We start from the raw sequence: 17,049 nt of genomic DNA on the forward strand, positions 1-17,049 counted from the left end.
ATATAACTAGGAAATACATTTTTCCTGGAATGTAGTCTCAACATGTGTGAATGGTTTTTCATGTTTTTTGTTTACAGACCATTCAACCATATGTTCAAAATTTTTATGTAAATGAATCATTAAACTTTTAAATTTTTATTATTTATTTAATAATTTTTTTACATAGTCATTTATAATGTACGAAATGTATGTGTATTTAACATGGTATAACATATTGTATCAACATATATAACATTGTTCGCATGTCTGAGTATTATATGACAGTATAATTAATAATGCACTAATATAAAATTGCAGGCTCAATATTATAGTCTGACCTTACCAAGAAAGAGACTTTGAAGTCGGTGCTCACTAGTGCATTTGGCATTAAACCGCATTAACCTGCATTCTTGTAGTGATGGTGGAACTGATAAAGTGCTGCCCTCTATTGATTAAATTCAGAACAACACACTTTGAAGAGCTGAATTATAGAGGACTCAAATCATTTAAACAAAAGTAAGTGTGCATTTAACAGAGGAAGGAAGGCTCAATGGCTAATCAAATATTTTAGAAAGGAAAAAACTGCTGGTTTAAGGTCTCTAATTCAATATAAAGCATTTACATCAATTGTCCATGGCAAGTGCACTTCATGCAGTTGTTTCAGGATTCTTTTAGAGCTTTTTGTGGGATACACTCAAATTATATTGTGGACTACTCTCAGAAAGTTTGTTGCTTGGCTCTCCTTTTTAGTCCAGTCAGAATCCGAAGTGAGACCAAGAACAATGTCCCCTCCTGTAGCTTGGTGCATGTTTGAATGCTTCCCCCTCGCAGACAGCATGTGCTCTCTCTCTTTGGTCCTGCTCCTTAATCACCAGCAAGTCAGCTGAATGCTCCCTATCAGTGTAACCCTGCCATTGTGTACCTGTCAGGGGAGGGTGGTGCTGGGCTATGTTGTGCGACTCTGATTACAGGATGCATGGCCGAGCGCTGCCCCAAGCAGGAGAGCTCTTTTCTTATGGGAGCAGGTGCTATTTAAGTAGGTGGCTGTGCCCTGTCGGCTCCTCGCTCCAACCGTGTCCCGACTTTATTCTTCACTGCACGGGTCGTCTCAGCATCATAAGGAGGAGGAGGAGGAGAAGGGGGGGGGCATGTTTGCGGGAGGCTACGCTGGTGGCCCCCGGGGGGCTCCTGGCAGGTGCAAGTCCAGTTACTGTCCTCCTGAAAACCTGCAGATCCCCAAACCACCAGCGCCAGGCAGCGGTGTTCGGAAGAGCAGCAGCAGTGGCAGCGGCAAGATGCTGTCTATGTCATACAGCGAGAGCATCCGGAGCGGGATCAACCGCTACCACTCAGAACAGGGGCTTAATCAGCCACCAGCCAGGCCCACCGATCAGGCTGAGCTCCAGAGACTCCGGGAACAGAGAGTCGCCGCTCAGATTAAGAACATGGAAGACTTCCTGAAGATGAATGGCTTGGCCCTGGAGGAGTGTGTGTCCTATCAGACAGGAATGAAGTACAGGTAAGAGAGGGGTAAAGCTTGACAGGGACTCAGATACTTTGGAGATCAGGACAGTGGTGGGAGCTGAATATCACCAGGTGAGAGCAGCTTTGTGGTCAAAGGTGGTCAGACACTTGAGGTTCCACTGAACAGGTGTGTGTGTGATTGTGCAGTTGTTTTTGTTGGTTGGCCTTGGATTTCACTATTTTGTACCTTTGCTGCTTTTTATTTAGATAAATGTTGTCATCAGAAACAGATGAACAGTTAGGAATATGCTTATCCAGCTCTTCTTTCTTAACATCCTTACAGTCTCGCTCTGTCCTCTGGTCAGACTGCACTCATGCAAAGGTACTGGGGCTCAGGTTTTATTTTAATCATCTAGGTCGGTGGCATATTTGCCCGACTACATGGGAAGGACAGACTGCTCCGTAAGGAGTTACCTGGCCCCTTAAAATCTCACCCAGACTTTTCTTTCCTTTTCCCCTTGATCATGTAGATACTACTTCTTCTCAAGCTATGGGTTCCTATTTACTGTACAGAAAAATCTGCCCCATAAAGACAAAAAGACAAACATAAATAATTCAAGTCTGCTCAAAGCAGAACTGGAAGATTCCAACAATATACATGTAACTGTCAATATACTGTAATATAGGTTTAAATATTGGCGTTATCAGAGTCAGTGTTTTCTGGTCTTATTTTAATCCTGTAACTGAAGGGATAAAGACCTTCATCAGTGAAAAGGTGATTCGGAATTTTACAGATAACTCGATGGATTAAGCGTTCCATCATATTCTTCCACTTTTTAAGCTAAATAAAGAATTTAAAATCTCATTGTGTTGTTTGAAAAATGCTTTGTCTCAAAGCTAAAAACAGTATTGTTGATACTGTATCAAGTTACTGTGCCAAAAATATTGTGATATTTAAATTTGTCGTAACGCCAAGCTTCAGTTCAAAAGTTGAAAGCTAAGCCTAAAATTTATGTTTACTCATATATTTTATATCCAAAGAAAATTTCTAAGTGCATTACTAATAAATATGAAACACACAGCTGATGCAGAACAAGAGATAAAATTTGAAACATTTGCTCATTTTGTCTGTGCCATCAACCCAGTGACAGGAAACCAAACAGGCTATTTTATGGATGTGCTGTTGAGCCAGTGCAGCAGGCGTAGTGGCTGTTGTGTTGACTCTTGAGGCCTGTTAAGCTGATGTTGTTATTGTTGTGGACATGGATAGCTTTCATCAAACACAGGCATGGCTGCTGTTGTTTTTTGACTGAGACCAGTGACTAGAACGCAGGTATAGTTGGCTGCTGTTACCATGTCTGGGGTGACCAAGTTTTACTGTTGTCTGCAGGCAGTGTTGTATGTCACCACTGCTGGCATGTTACCATGCCCATAGTTACCTCCATGGTGTGTAAAGCTCAGTCACTGGCCCATGACGGGCTTGGGTGCAGCTTTGTGAGTGTGCATGTAGAAAGGGAGTTAATATTGTAAAGAGTGTGTGTGGTTTTTCTTCATTTACAAACCTCAGGGAGCCTCCTACAGTAACTGTCATTACTGGTTACACACCATAACTAAAGCTGTCTTTGATCAGAATCATTGTGTTTCTTCTGTTCAATCTAGTGGATCTATTGACAAATTTAAGTGTGATTTATCACATTTCTTTGTGGTGTTGTATTTGAGCATCGGTATTGGTTTACAGGGGTGTTGGTTCATCTAGAAGAGGAAATCCTGCCAGGATCTGCTGTTTCTTGTGTCGTGATAGACTGCAATTCTGTAATTAGTGCTGCAATTGGGTCATCAAGTACATGCAACCTCTGACTCAAGCTCATCATTATTTCAGGTGTGTGGTCAGGAAGGCGGGCCAGCATTGCTACAAATCCACATTTAACCAACTTTGCAGTGCCGTTTTCTCACAAACTTGGCCAAAAAGTCTTTGTCTTTTTTTTCCCTTTTTTTTTTTTTCTCCTGCTTCCTCGCTGCTGTGCACACAAACCTGCAGACACTGTTTCAGGAAATATCCACAGACCTTCTAGGGGGAGCTATTGTTTTACACTGTCAGGAAACCATGAGACTCATTTTCCTGAATTAACATAATTGACAGGACTTCAGTACATGAATTGTCTTTCTACTAATGCTCAAATACTGGTTCAGTGAATGAATACTCGTAGGTACTAAGCTACCTTTCATCTTTGAAATATTCGTATTCTTGGTATTTAGGATTTTAATGTTGTAAATATTGTGCAACTCAAGGTAAAGGATTACTCCATTTCTGTTATGTTGCCCTTGAAACAAAATACTACCACTCAGCAGGCCCATTTAGACACCGGAAAACTTTCCCTAGTGTCCATGACCTCCAACTGAACAAGCCAGGCAGCGGGTAAAGGAGCCAGCTAGAGTTCAGTCAGGCGAGACAGGAAGACTCGTGTCTCATGTTAGAGATATATGGTGGATGACTGGGAGAGTATAGATTTCTGGAGTGAATTAACACTAATGGACATGGTAATGACCTCCATTTAGGCGTTCATACATGCAAAGCTATGTTTGACCATAACTGTTCCATGATGCATCTTTTCTGAACCTTTCATGTTCATTGTGGAAAGCTTTGATGTGCAGGTGGACACATTATATTTTGGATCCTTTTTCACCTGTCTTTAATGAAATATGCCTAAAGTTTGAATAACTTTTGTGATACTATTGGTTAGATACTTTCTTAGCGATCAGTTTTAGTACAGATGCATTACTCAAGTTTTGGCCACTAGGGGACAGAAAAACGTCAAAACAAGTACATGTACAGTCAATTCCACATCACAGGTTTATCAACAGGTCGTTTATGTAGCACTAGACAAAGCAACATAAGCTTTTTTAGAATTCTTTATGGCCATCTGATGAATAAAAAAAACAATATTCACTCTCTCTTAACTTCTGAGGAAAATGTGTTTTTAGCTGTTAGATTTTCAACTATGTTCACCCGACACTTTTTCCTGTCTCCCCTTTGGTCCTGGTTAGGTAGTCTGCAGTGGGTATATCCAGAGCGTTTTTGTGGGGAACATCTAACTCAGAGTTGATTAGAGCTTCTTGGGCTCAGCCTCACAGTATGTTTGTGAGGCATTTGAAGAAGTTATATTGAGCTGCTGGAAATTATAACAGACATCAGACATTTTTGCTGGAAAAATGAAGTGATTAATCAATAACAAAAAAGTTGCATTCAATCGATTCATCAACTAATCAATTCAGCTTTTATACAAGTTCTTGGAAACATGGGTGGAAATTCTAAAAAAAAAGAAAAAAGAATACTATTACAAAGAATTAACCCCGTTACATAGTTAAGATCTGAACATCTAGCAAGCTGTGGAATGTTTTGAAGTTGTAGAATGTGCAATAAGTTGCATATTACACAGTGTGATCATTAGAACACCCTTTGAGTAGTTCCCTATCAGCTTTAATAGCAGCTGATCTCCACTAGATGGTGTAGGTGTTCCACTTTAGCACCTAAGTTGATACAAAGTATCACACATTCCATATTCCTCCCACTGCACGCACTGCTTCTTATAAGTTCCTCTTATAAGGCTCATTCAAGCATGTATCCTTAAATTTCTCATGTGTCTCTTTCTTTTCTTACTCACACACACACTTTACCAATGTCTTTCTAATTTCTGTTTAAGATACACACACAAACCTTTGGGTAAGAATATGAATCTGCATTAAACTGTAATAATAATAATATATTTCTGAATCTCAGCAGCTCTGCAGCCAGGGCAACTGTGATGTTTTTCTTGAGGCAATCCCCTACTCAACGTCTAAATTTAGCAACAAACTCATATCCACAGCTGTAGCTGGATACAGCTGAATGGGCTGCAGCCTAACCTGTTCATCTGCTGTTTTATCTCGAGCCCACTGCCTCGCAATCTTACTAATTTGATGAGAGCAACAGAAATGCTTATACTTAATCTTTGTGACCAGAGTGGGAGATGATGTTTGGGTGTTTGGAGTGTTATATAGATTTGGTTTCCAGTGGTGACCTCTCCTGTTCTTCTTTGAGACACTCTGGCTGGCCTAGTCTGACAGCTTGTCAAAATATTCTACTCAGAAATGAAGTGTGGGCGCAAGAGGTGGGAATGCCAGAGATGACACAATTCTGTTTTGTTTTAGTTGTTGTTGTAAGTCAGTTTAAAAGTCTCTTACTTATGGCAGCTCAACTGGACATGGTCATGGTCACAGCTTATGGCTTTTTGTATTATTTTTGAGATGCATGAATTTACCATGAGTTTTTGAATTTTGTTGTATTACACCGTAGTTTTTACTTCGCTGTCTGATTTATGTCCAGAAGTGCAGCCTTGTCACATGTGTAGTTAATGTTGCTTTCATTTTATGAGAGACCACTAAATTCTTGCAAAACAGGGGGTCTTTGAACTGCAGCTCCTTCCAGTGATACAATTTCTATGGCCGTAATCAATATTATTATCACCACTTGTTGGATGGTTATTCAAATGATGATTATGTCCAGGATAATCAGGTTTTTATATTGATTCTTTTTCAATTGAGTATAAAATACTGGGCCTATTTATGTTGTTGTTGTTGTTGTTGTTGTTGTTGTTGTTGTTTTCAAAAATTAAATGCTAAGAGTACCATTTTACTGTTTTTCTCCTTCATCATACTGCTAAATGCTAGCTGGAAGCACTGTGTAGGAACGTGTCCTATTTGATTAGGCGTGACTAATCATGCGTTACACCTCTGTTAACTTTCATGCCTTGCCGCAATAACCATGTGTTTTTCTTTATCTTAAAGCGTGTGTTTCTGTGTGTGTCATTGGTGACTGCAGGAGGATTGTTCTGCACTGGGGTATGAATACCCAGTAGTGACAGGAGGTAGGAGGCCCTCTCCGCTGTCCTTAGCCCTTTAGACACTCAGGCTTTAGAATAGTGTGGTTGTCACTTTGTATCTCATAAAAGTTGTTACTTAACAACAGTCAGCACATATTTCCTAAACTGTCAAGTTCCATCTCTGAATAACATGTGAAGTTTTGTTTGGTAAAAGTTCTCCTAGGGCCATGGCTATTGCTTTCCCTCTTTCTTAAACAGCTCATTACATGTCAGAATGTGCTGCATCAATGTTAAACTTGGCAGAAATCCTGATCTGATTTTTCTTTTTCTTTGCCTCTCATGGAGTTTTCATAATAAATTACAGCAGGTCTTAAGGCAAAAGAGAATATGATGGATGTAAGCCCTGACATGCAGTAAAGTGTCACACTTGCTTTGTCACACAACTTCCTGTGTAGGATGTGGTCAGGGAATATTTACCCAAAGCATCTCTAATTCACAAGTCTAAGGTTATCCTGGTGAATAAGGAAATTTCACCAAAGCTTTTAGTACATTTCTGTGGTTTTGTGGTCACTCTTGTAAATTTAATGTAGAGGGAAATTTTCTGTTTCACACTTGAGTGATCTTTCAGAAATGCAGGAAAACTAGGTCCTGACTGGGTTTGATGCAGGTATTGTTTTACAGCAAAGTATAAAACACAGAATAAATATAAATATAAAACAGCATTTGCGTATATCATGATCTACAGAATTCTGTCTGCTGTGTCCTCTTAGATTGTTCCTCTGTTATTTTTAGATGTCAGGCGTAGACTGACCACAGGCAGGACCACAAGGCAAAAGGTTGAAGCTGGTTTTATCTCTCAGAATGGTGGGGTCAGGGATTTATTAACAGCAGTCTGACCACATTATTGAGCTGCCTTGTTTCTATATGTTCTACAGGCAGAGGCCATTCAGGGTCACAGAAACAGCAGCCGGCAACAAAATGGGAAAAATCTGTTTCATAAGCTTGGTTTAACCCCTTTTATTTAGCGCTTGTGTAACAGGACTATCAAAAGCTTAAGCTCAAATTGCTGTAAAGCGATGGGTCGTTCACTGTAAACAGTCATTGTTGGATGCCAGAGCTGTGGACTGTCAAGAATGTCACAATACCGTAAGATTTTCATAAAATGGTTCTGATTACATTCCCAATTAATTGCTCATTTGCTCAGTCTGTTCTATATAGTATACTGTATCTCAGTAAATCTTGTGATATAATCTGAGTGCACATGTTATGTGTTGAGTATGTACTTAATAGTAAATGTACTCATTTTTGAGGTTTTCTCAGAGAGGATAACCGAATAAAGTGGTGTATTAATGAAAAATATGAAAAAATATAAAAAGCGACTTACAAGTGAGGGACATCGCTAAAGCTTCAGTGCAGAAGGAGAACTTGGCAAAAGTACACAGTATTACATACGGTGGCTCAGAGAGGTCAACACACTGCAACTTAAGAAAAGACATGCAAATACACAAAACGCAAACAAATTCAGAAAACATCATCAATTTGACAACACATGCGCTGCAAATACACACAACACAATGGAAGTGTTTCCAGGGGACACGAAAAAGCGATAGACCAAGGCTGGCACTTGTTGTTAACATGTGCGTCCCAGTCAGGCTCATCACTTTTTCTTTTTAAGTTATTTTTTGCCTTAATTCTGATAGTGAGAGTGGGAGAGAGATAGGAAAGTCAGAGAGAGAGAGAGAGAGGATGATATGGAGCAAAGGACCACGGGTTGGACTCGAAGCAGGGTTGCTGTGGTTAGGATTACGCCTTTATGGTACGCGCTCTACCAGCTGACAAGTTCTGCTACTTTTAAATGTTAAAATTAAAATCCCACAATGCTAACAAGGAATTTTCTATCAGACAAATTGGAAGAGAGACAATCAAGGGCAGAAAAACTCTCCACGGTCTCATTCTGTTCAAAGAAATGCTGATGTGATCCAATCTGTCAAAGGCACATTAAAGATCAATAAAAGTACAAAACATAGTTGTTAATTATCAGACTGACCCCAGGAACATTTTCAGTGATTTTTAGCTGAATAAATCAGAGTGAAATCATGAGTTGTGAAGACAAGTTTCTTAAAACAGTCTGGACACAGCATGTCAGGGCGCAAGTGCAAGCATCCGCATCTTTCCACTGAAATGCATGCTGTAGAAAGCATTTCTGCCTAGCAATGCTTCTGTATGTGAACATTCCCTTAGGTATGACAAATGCACACAGGCAGGCGGGAGAATCTTCCGTTGAACAGGACAGATTATTCCGCTCCCTCCACTCACTCTCTCTTTCTTCAGATTAGTGAGCGTGCTCCCTGGGACTGTGTAACTCAGCCCTGTTTGGTTTAAGCACACTTTCTTTTACAAGCTGTGATGCTGAAATCCCTACATGGCCGCTAGATCACTGCTGTTTTATAATGGTCATATTCACTGACATTCACATGTGCATGTACTTCATCACATATTGTATCAGGAGCACATTTTTTTCTCCGTAGATATTGTTCTGGCTAAACATTGCAGATATGTCGTGTATAGTCAACATTTCCCCATATTTAAAAACAAAATTTCATTTTATTACAGAGCATCTTTAGCTAAAGCCAAAAGGCATCATTATGACACTATATTACATAAGAGCAGGGGTTCCCTGTCCTCTGTTTTTTGATTGTCTCAGCTCTCCTGCTCTGTCAGATGTGTCAGCAGGGACAACTGAAACGACAACTCCTCCTGAGCCCTGCTGTCTGCAGGGAATCTGTCATGTTCACTGGAGAATTAAGAATTGCAGCACTCGTTGCTCACAGATGTGACCTGTGTCTCTCTTCACTTTTCTGTTTCCGCATGAATTCCCAAAATAACTGAAATAGTATTTAGCTTTAGCCTAACCTTATATCCTACTCTATTCTTATTTGTACAACAGCTGTTTAAAACCTCCCAATTCCTCAGTTGAGATCATTCAGATCAGCTAAAGAAGACTTATTCTTTGGCTAAAGTATGTAAATATTGATGCTAAGATAACTGATAAAAAACTGTTATTTTTTTGCTTCAGTTAATTATATCCTCATTACAGTGATGAAACAGTCTGCCATTAGAAATGTTTAGACACAGCCTTAGGATGCAATAAGCTGCTAGAAAAGCATTACTACATCTGTCGATCAACACTTCAATCTGTCTGACCTCACATCGCTTTCTATTAACTCTTTTAAGCCTGTTCACCCACTCTCTCTCTCTCTCTCTCTCTCTCTCTCTCTCTCTCTCTCTCTCTCTCTCTCTCTCTCTCTCTCTCACACACATACACACTCTCTGCCTTCCCAACCCCCATCTCATGGATGTTATCCTTTTCACTTGGTTACTCAAATCCTCACTAATGCTGTTCAATTAAACTCTCAGTAAGTGGAACTTAAACCTCCATTGGACAGCTGCTCGACAATTACACATGATACCACTGTGCTCATTCTGTCCGCGCGGTTCTACACGACTCTAACAATCACCGCCTGCCACAAATGACCTCCTCCTGGCCGGTTGCCCCAGGAGGAGTTTCCTTAAGGTAACAGAAAGAGATGTACAGAGAGGAAGGATCAGTTAGAGTGAAAATAAGTAGCTGAACTATCTGTGACTTCATATTCATGTGTATAGGTTTTTCTGTTTACCCAGTTTGAAGGGCTCTTTGCTTTAAGAAGTAATATCCCTATTTAATTGCAGTTTTCAAAGGAATTTAGTTCCTACAGAGGGCTGCAGAAAGCCAGTGCTTGATAAACTAGCTTAGACAGATCAGGCCTAGCACCCTACAGCAACTCTGGATGCCAGTTCATGTCCCAGTCCCAGCCTCCCTCGATGGAGGTCCCCAGACTGCCCCTAAGAACACATTAGTGAAAGACCGCATGAGATGCTCACTGTGGTGACAAATGTCAAATTTGGGAGTCCTTTTCTCCTTTCACTTGCTAAAGGCCCGCTGTGTAGAATTGATTGAAAAAGGCTGTGCCTATATATATATATTTTTTTTTAAAGCTAATGCTGCCATGGTGGTGAGGGATCACTGGTCATGACAGTATCCCACAATACCTCTGTGGTCAGAGAAAGTTTCTAATGCTCTGTCGATCAGAGCTGTTGTCTTCCCCTCTCTGCCACTGTGCTGCAGTGTGTTGGCTGTAGTTTGGGAGAGGTCAGATGTCTGAGTTGAAACTCCTGTACAACAAGGACGGACTCCAGAGGCTTCATTATGGTATGGCATCATTGACTCCTAAAGCCCCGTCCTGATCAGGCCTTCAAGGATGACTCGAACAAAACCAATCATTTTAAGTGTATGTGTGTATATATTTCCACAGCTTGTATTTACAGCTGCTTGCTTGTGTTCACAGTATAGCTGTTGGGTTACGTGGTGAATTGTAATCTGAATATTGTTGTCCTCAAGTCTCGTTTTCCTTTGCCGTCTGCTCACTCCTGGGGAAAAAAAAAAAAAAAAAAAGGGCTGCTGTTGTTGATATGAATTTTACTCTGCTGTAGTCGTGATCAGTGAAACACACATGTTCGGCCATATATATATACAGCTTTCCTCTCCTCTTCCTCCCCCGCACGTTGAAAGAAGTGCAGGGCCCTATCAGTGCTCTGCATTCGCTCAACATGATTGAGTGTCTGAGAGGGATTTTAGCAGCTCAGTAGATTTTTGGATAACTACAAATCAGGCACTTAATCAAAGCAAGGAGGGGAAGGCCACGACACAAGGGAGGACATTGTGATAATGTGTGGAGTGGGAGGAGATGGATTTCTTTTCTTTAGGCTGAGGTTTGTTCAGCAATGCTTTCTAACAACCAGCTACTGAGTCCTATACTAACAATGGGAACTGATAGGATTTGGTTTTCAGGTATTGTTCAATTGTTTCCCTCTGCATTGATACAAACATGATGAGTACATTCTGAGTCACCCCGCTGTGTGCACCCTAAACACAATGTCACTAATTAGCAATTTAACAGCAGCACACTAAGGCTTTATGTAAAGATCAGAGTTTCTTATTTTTAGCTCAGCATCCTTTATAACTGATTTATCTTGTGACTAACAAAGAATAGAGGTTCTTTCCAAATTTGCTCCAGCAGACTCTGCTGATTGAACATAAAGCAGCCCATGGTTCAGGCCAGTGTTCATTTGATAACAGTGTTGAGAAAAGAAACCCTGATGAGAGTGTCTAAGCATTTGTTCCGACCGGCTTTGACTCTGGGTTCAGAGGCAGGCCATGAGGCAGTGTGTCCTCTGCTGTGCAATTTTATGTGTCGTGCTAGTTAAAAGTTCAGTAATGACATAAACGCAGAGGTAGTTTATGGAACATGAGTGGCACGCAGATGAAACGCCTCCCCCTTCAGCCATGTCATGACTGCGCCGCCGGAGTGTGACATGCTGATAAGTGGGCACGTGTAGAACAAGGTCACAGGTTTCTAACAAAAGAAATGTAAAAGGTTTCACCAATCGTCTTTTCTGGTGACAGCAGTAGGTGTAGACTCTTAAAATGTCTGTCTGGCATGCTCACAGTGACGGCTGCTAACATTGGGATTTTTTTTTTTTTCCAAAAGAACCATACATGTCATCATGCAGGGATAAGGTGTCTATCATCTTTAGTGATTCTCTCTTCTGTTTATCTGGTGTTTTGGTCCTTTGGTCCTTTTTTTGTTTTCCAGATATAGTCAAAGGGGATGAAACGCTTGCTGTCAATCTGAAGAAAGTTGGCAAACGTGCCTGTTGTGAATTATTAAATCATAGTAAGCGTGACAGGCATGGGTTATTGGATTGCTCATATTTGTTGCTCACTCCGTTGGAATATTTTTGTAGCTGTTTATAGCTCCTAGTGTGTTTATTAATTACAAGGCGTTGGTGTATGCGTTGTGTAATTTTAATTTTAGACATTTTCACATGTTAAAGTGAATAAAGATTATAAGTAGAGAATATAGGCAGCTGCCGAGTGGTTTTCATCTGGTGGTGCAATACGTAACAAATGGTTATTTTATTGATTTATTTTGGTGATGGATGGCTAGTCTGTCAGATGATGCATGCTTGTATTGATTACTGTACCTTGCATTGCACACCAGTCAATAAATGTGTAGATTTTCAGATGGAGATAAATCAAAGGTCAACAAAGGAGTTATATGGTTTGGTAATGTCAAGACATCAGTCGTCACATGGTTTCAGTGGCCATGAAAAGCTGTGGCAGGGTAGTAAAAGCCCCAAAGATGTGCTGGGTATGTTTTTAATAATGCCAGTACTTGAATATTATTAGGCATGCCTTTGACTGGATGTTTCCATATCTGGCTGGGGCTGTTGGATTTTTGTCAGGCATGTTATGTAGGCTTTGCATGGATCACAAGACTGACACTGTATCTGCACAGCCTGAGTTCCTGTCTCTGGCCTCTCCCACTTCTCAGTACCTTACCCATATCACGACTCCTGGGGGGCCCTGGAGCAGAGGGGAGTGAATTGTGGCATCGCGTTTCCACGGCAGTGGTGGCGGGTGCATGGACTGTACCCTGTTGTAAAGAAAGTCTGTCAAGACAAGCAGACAGAGATGATGGAGGGAATGACATCTGCCCAAAATCTGTTCTCCGACACCCTGACCCAAAGTGTTGGACATAACCCTGCAAAGGTGACAAGGCTCATTGGTTCTGCCGCTCCTGTTGAGATTGATGCAAACATACACCGAGTGCAGTGTGGATACTAGGGCATCTCTTCTAAACTCCTCACTCTGTCTTGGTTTAAATAAGGAGCAATTGAAAGGCCCTTTTGAGCTTGGCTTGTTTGCTCTCTGCACACATTGTGAAATTTAAATCAGATTTCAGTTGAATTAAACCACCTTTCCCCTCAGGGTTCTATTTAAGTCCAGGGACCAAAAGGTCATAGCTCCAAGAATAGGGCTGTCAGTTAGCAACAGCCTGTTTGCTGGATTCCTTTGATAGAGGTTGCTTCTTCGACTACTTTACTATACATGACTGCTCCTGATGGCATCTCTTTTAATTATCTCCTTGGCACACGAGCTGGTCCACTCAGATAAGCTTCAGTATTATATTACTGCAAGCGGGTGTCTCATCTACTGTCTCTTCAATCTGTAGCCACCGTTGCGTTGAGTCCAATTACTGTGGTGTTTACTTTCAGCCTCCAACCATTATCATATTTTTACTGTTCACATGTACCTGCACCTCCTCTGTTCACCTAAGAATGCTTTTATTGTTCATCAGACCAGTTTCTAACAGCCAATAGTAACAGAAATTATTCTGTAGTTAGCTAGTCGGGCATCATTAAAATTTCTTTCTTGATCAAAAAGACTTGACAATATACAAGATTAAATTATTTCTTTTCATCACTTTCAATAATTTATTTTAAAAACAAGGGCATATTAACAAAAAGACAGCATCTCAGATATGTCTGTGTGTCTGCCTTTGACATATATTGTCACAGATAAAGTTACATAATGAATATTTCATGGGCAGTTGAGCAGACCCACGTGAGAGTCCCCTTCTCTGGGGCCATAGGCTATTGCAAAGTCCTGACCAGTGAGCATTCAGCTTCCCCCTTTTCTCCTGACAGAATAAACTATATTAAACCACACTGCAGGGTAACAGACGGACAAAGAGGAGCACAAAAAAATGCACTACTTTTTTTCTTAAGAGAGCTGCTTTAAACACAACACATTTCAATGCCTTGCTCTCTCACGCAGCTGTAGCTCTCTGAATATTCCTCCTCATAGCTTCTCTTCATATCCCTCCCACCACATTCCCTCCCTCTCTTTCTCTCTCTCTCTCTCTCTCTCTCTCTCCTCCCATCTCTTGCCTGTGTGCACCGTGCCGCTTTATGCTGAGTACAAGGCATACAGATGTAAGTTTAATACAGGCAACGGTCAGAGCTGGGACGTGAATATGAGGTTGCCCTTTTGCTAACATGCAGTAGTATTCAGTAGAATATTCAGCAGCAGCGCAACTGTCAAGGTGGGCTCAGAGAGGGAGATGAAAACCTCCTGCAACTGTCTGCCGTGTTTTATTCTCTCCATCTCTTTGTGTGGATCTTATGCATTTCCACTCTTAAAGCTTGGAAGCAAGAGGTGTTATCTCTGGCACTGAGCTCAGCATTAAAAGGAAATTGCAAGACTCTAAATCTGCCTGTCAGCCTCTGATGAGCCTCTGATTAATAGATAAAGCGAGAGGAGAACACCCGGATGAATCAAGGAAAAACTTGCAGAGGGAAATCCGTACAAGCCCTGCTTTTTTTGGACTCTGGTTTGTAGAAGATTTTGATTCTTTTTTCATTTTCTGCATTGTACTGGAACTGCGTTTTATGTGTCTGAAGTCTGCAGTGATTGCAGATTTGTTTGTCACACTAGCTGAGGCAGAAATGCTCTAATGTTGTGCTTGGATTTGGACTTCCTGAGAGAGGATTTTGTTTTCACCTGATCAGCGGTCCTCCTGTGTTTAAATACTGTCCTCCTGTTTTTTTATTGAACATTGTGAGTTGGTCCGTCACTTTAGACTTTAGAGACAGTGATTTCTACCAGAGACACAGTTTTTGAGGCTAGATTCGGAGTAATTGCGTCCTACAGACTGAACAGTCTCACTCTCTTCAGTGGATCCTCAGGCTTTCCACCTTTGGGACTATCTGCCGTTGGGACAGACGGTCAAAATCCAGGATGCAGGTGTCATTAGTGTGCACGGACCATCGCGGAGGGGTGAGCCGCAATACGGAGGACCGGCTAAACCGACAGAACGCCAATAGCCCCAACACAGGCACCCGCAGCAAGTTCAGAGCAGTGGCAATGGTGGCTCGCAGTCTTGGACAACTCTCTGTTCAGAGTGTTCCTTCCTCCAGCGAGCAAAGCATGAAGACTGGCATGAAATATAGGTAGGGCATGTAAAAACTGTTAACTGGTGGCTATATATTTGGCCCTAAAACTTTTGGTCTGATACTACGAATTTAAAGGAATCTTAAACCAGAGGGTTTGCCTCCTTCTGTTATAATATATGTTAACAGATGACCATCAAATGCTTTGGCTCATGGTACAATAAATCACAGAGAAGACGGCCTGTTTTTCCACTTTGACATACAATAGTTAGTCTAAGTCAGTTTATCTTCCTTACGCCTTCCTGTCAAAAGTTTCAAACCCCACCAGTTTGAGATTGATGACAGTTGACAGAAATGCTTCATCACGACAGTAACTAATTAATACACCTCCCCAAATTTGAATTTGTTTATCAAGTGGGGTCTAAAAAAACGGCTAGATCTTGGAAGTAGAGCTTTGCAGTTTGTAATTTCATCTGATCTTTGTATTTAAGTGGTTGACATTTAGTTAGTGGCAGTTGATGTCTAATCTGTTGTGTGCAGGAATGACATGAATAAGCTGTAAAAATACAGTGAGCCGCATTTGTTCAGATTTAAAGGGGGAACTAATTAGTATTTTCCCAGATTAGTCATCTGAGTGAGAGAATATTGTTCTCATAAAACCTCATTTCTGTTTGTCCACCTTTCACTGGTCTTAGTCTTGATTTTCTTTACAGTGTGGGTTTATACTGATAATTATCACTGCGGTTCTTTTTTTGAACATATAGCAGAAAAATTCAGATTAGCTGTATTTCCAGTCATTGAATGAAAAGCTACATAAGTCAGTTGTCACTATTAATAATTTTTTCGTTTTGAATAGCCTCTCTAAATGGACAGAAAAACGAACAGACACTTTGCATAAAGATAGTTTTTGCCCACAACATTGTATGTTGATGTGATGCTGTATTGAATTTGTATCCCACCTCTTCAGTTTTGCATTTTATTTAAGGGAAATTATATTGCTTGTTTGTGTGTAGAAACCCTAAGGGACATGAAAAGTAATGGCCGTGTTTTATCTACCATACGCCATATTTAACATTTAAGCAGAGGTTCACGTGCAGAAAAGCATTTGTAACAAAATGCAAATGCCGTGTCTCTAATCGTGTGGTGAATTATTCAAATTATTCAGGCTTTTATACAAGGGCTGGAAAAGGAGCAGAAGAAGATTATGAAGTGGAATATCTTTAAAACATATTGAGGTGCTGAGCCTAGGGGGGAGTGGATGGCAAATTGAACAGAATTGGAGGACAACAAATTGTGAAGTCAGTGTCAGTGAGGAAATGAATGCACATTATTTTCCAGCGTGGTAAGGTAGTGACATTATGATCTGCGACAAGCTGGCCATTAATGCAATGTATCTGCTTTGCATCTGTGACTTTATTCAACCTGTCAGGTTTAGAATTATTTTGCAATAATAACCTACAGTGTGTGTATTTCCCACCTGTCAACTCAACTTCTCACTAAAGACTATTTGTTTGGCATGAATTTCAATTGAAAAGGACAAGCTATCACCAAAATTCATGTAGTAGATTCTGGCACAGCTGCAACCATTACTATATAAATGTTTAGAGTTCGTTGTCATTCATATTATTAATATTCTGACCAGCAACTTAATCTTGTGTCATATGAAAATATCGATTAATATTATAACATTCATCGATGTTTCTCACCTTAGTTTGAGTAGCAGTGTTACCAAGGCGTACTGTCTTTTTGCTAAAGGTGTTGCCAGTCATTGTGATATAAAATGAATACAATTGAACACACACACGTATTTGTTTCTTCAGCGGTATCAAAACCGCATCCATGATATCACAATATACAGGCTTAAACAAAAGCTTATATAAGCTGTTCTTAAACTGTTTAATTTTACTCTTAA

General features: G+C 40.5%; 1 protein-coding gene across 5 annotated transcripts in view; it reads left to right on the top strand.

Moving 5' to 3' along the window:
• The window catches only part of kcnab2a (potassium voltage-gated channel subfamily A regulatory beta subunit 2a), an 83,487-nt gene that overhangs the window by 37,053 nt on the left and 29,385 nt on the right, over nucleotides 1-17,049 (top strand). The window contains exon 1 of one of the 5 annotated variants that reach the window (XM_023410242.2): nucleotides 1,235-1,498. The exons of 3 other annotated variants lie outside the window; for them this stretch is intronic. In XM_023410242.2, the coding sequence (XP_023266010.1) occupies nucleotides 1,275-1,498 (224 nt within the window). In that variant the 5' untranslated portion in view covers nucleotides 1,235-1,274. Of the gene's footprint in view, nucleotides 1-1,234; nucleotides 1,499-14,176; nucleotides 15,198-17,049 lie in introns of those variants that run through there. One more of the 5 variants, XM_023410243.2, reaches the window with a different exon arrangement.

This window comes from Seriola lalandi, unplaced genomic scaffold (assembly GCF_002814215.2).
Source record: "Seriola lalandi dorsalis isolate HSWRI2012SDOR001 ecotype SW California unplaced genomic scaffold, Sedor1 jcf7180002054419, whole genome shotgun sequence".
NCBI classification, from domain to species: domain Eukaryota; kingdom Metazoa; phylum Chordata; class Actinopteri; order Carangiformes; family Carangidae; genus Seriola; species Seriola lalandi.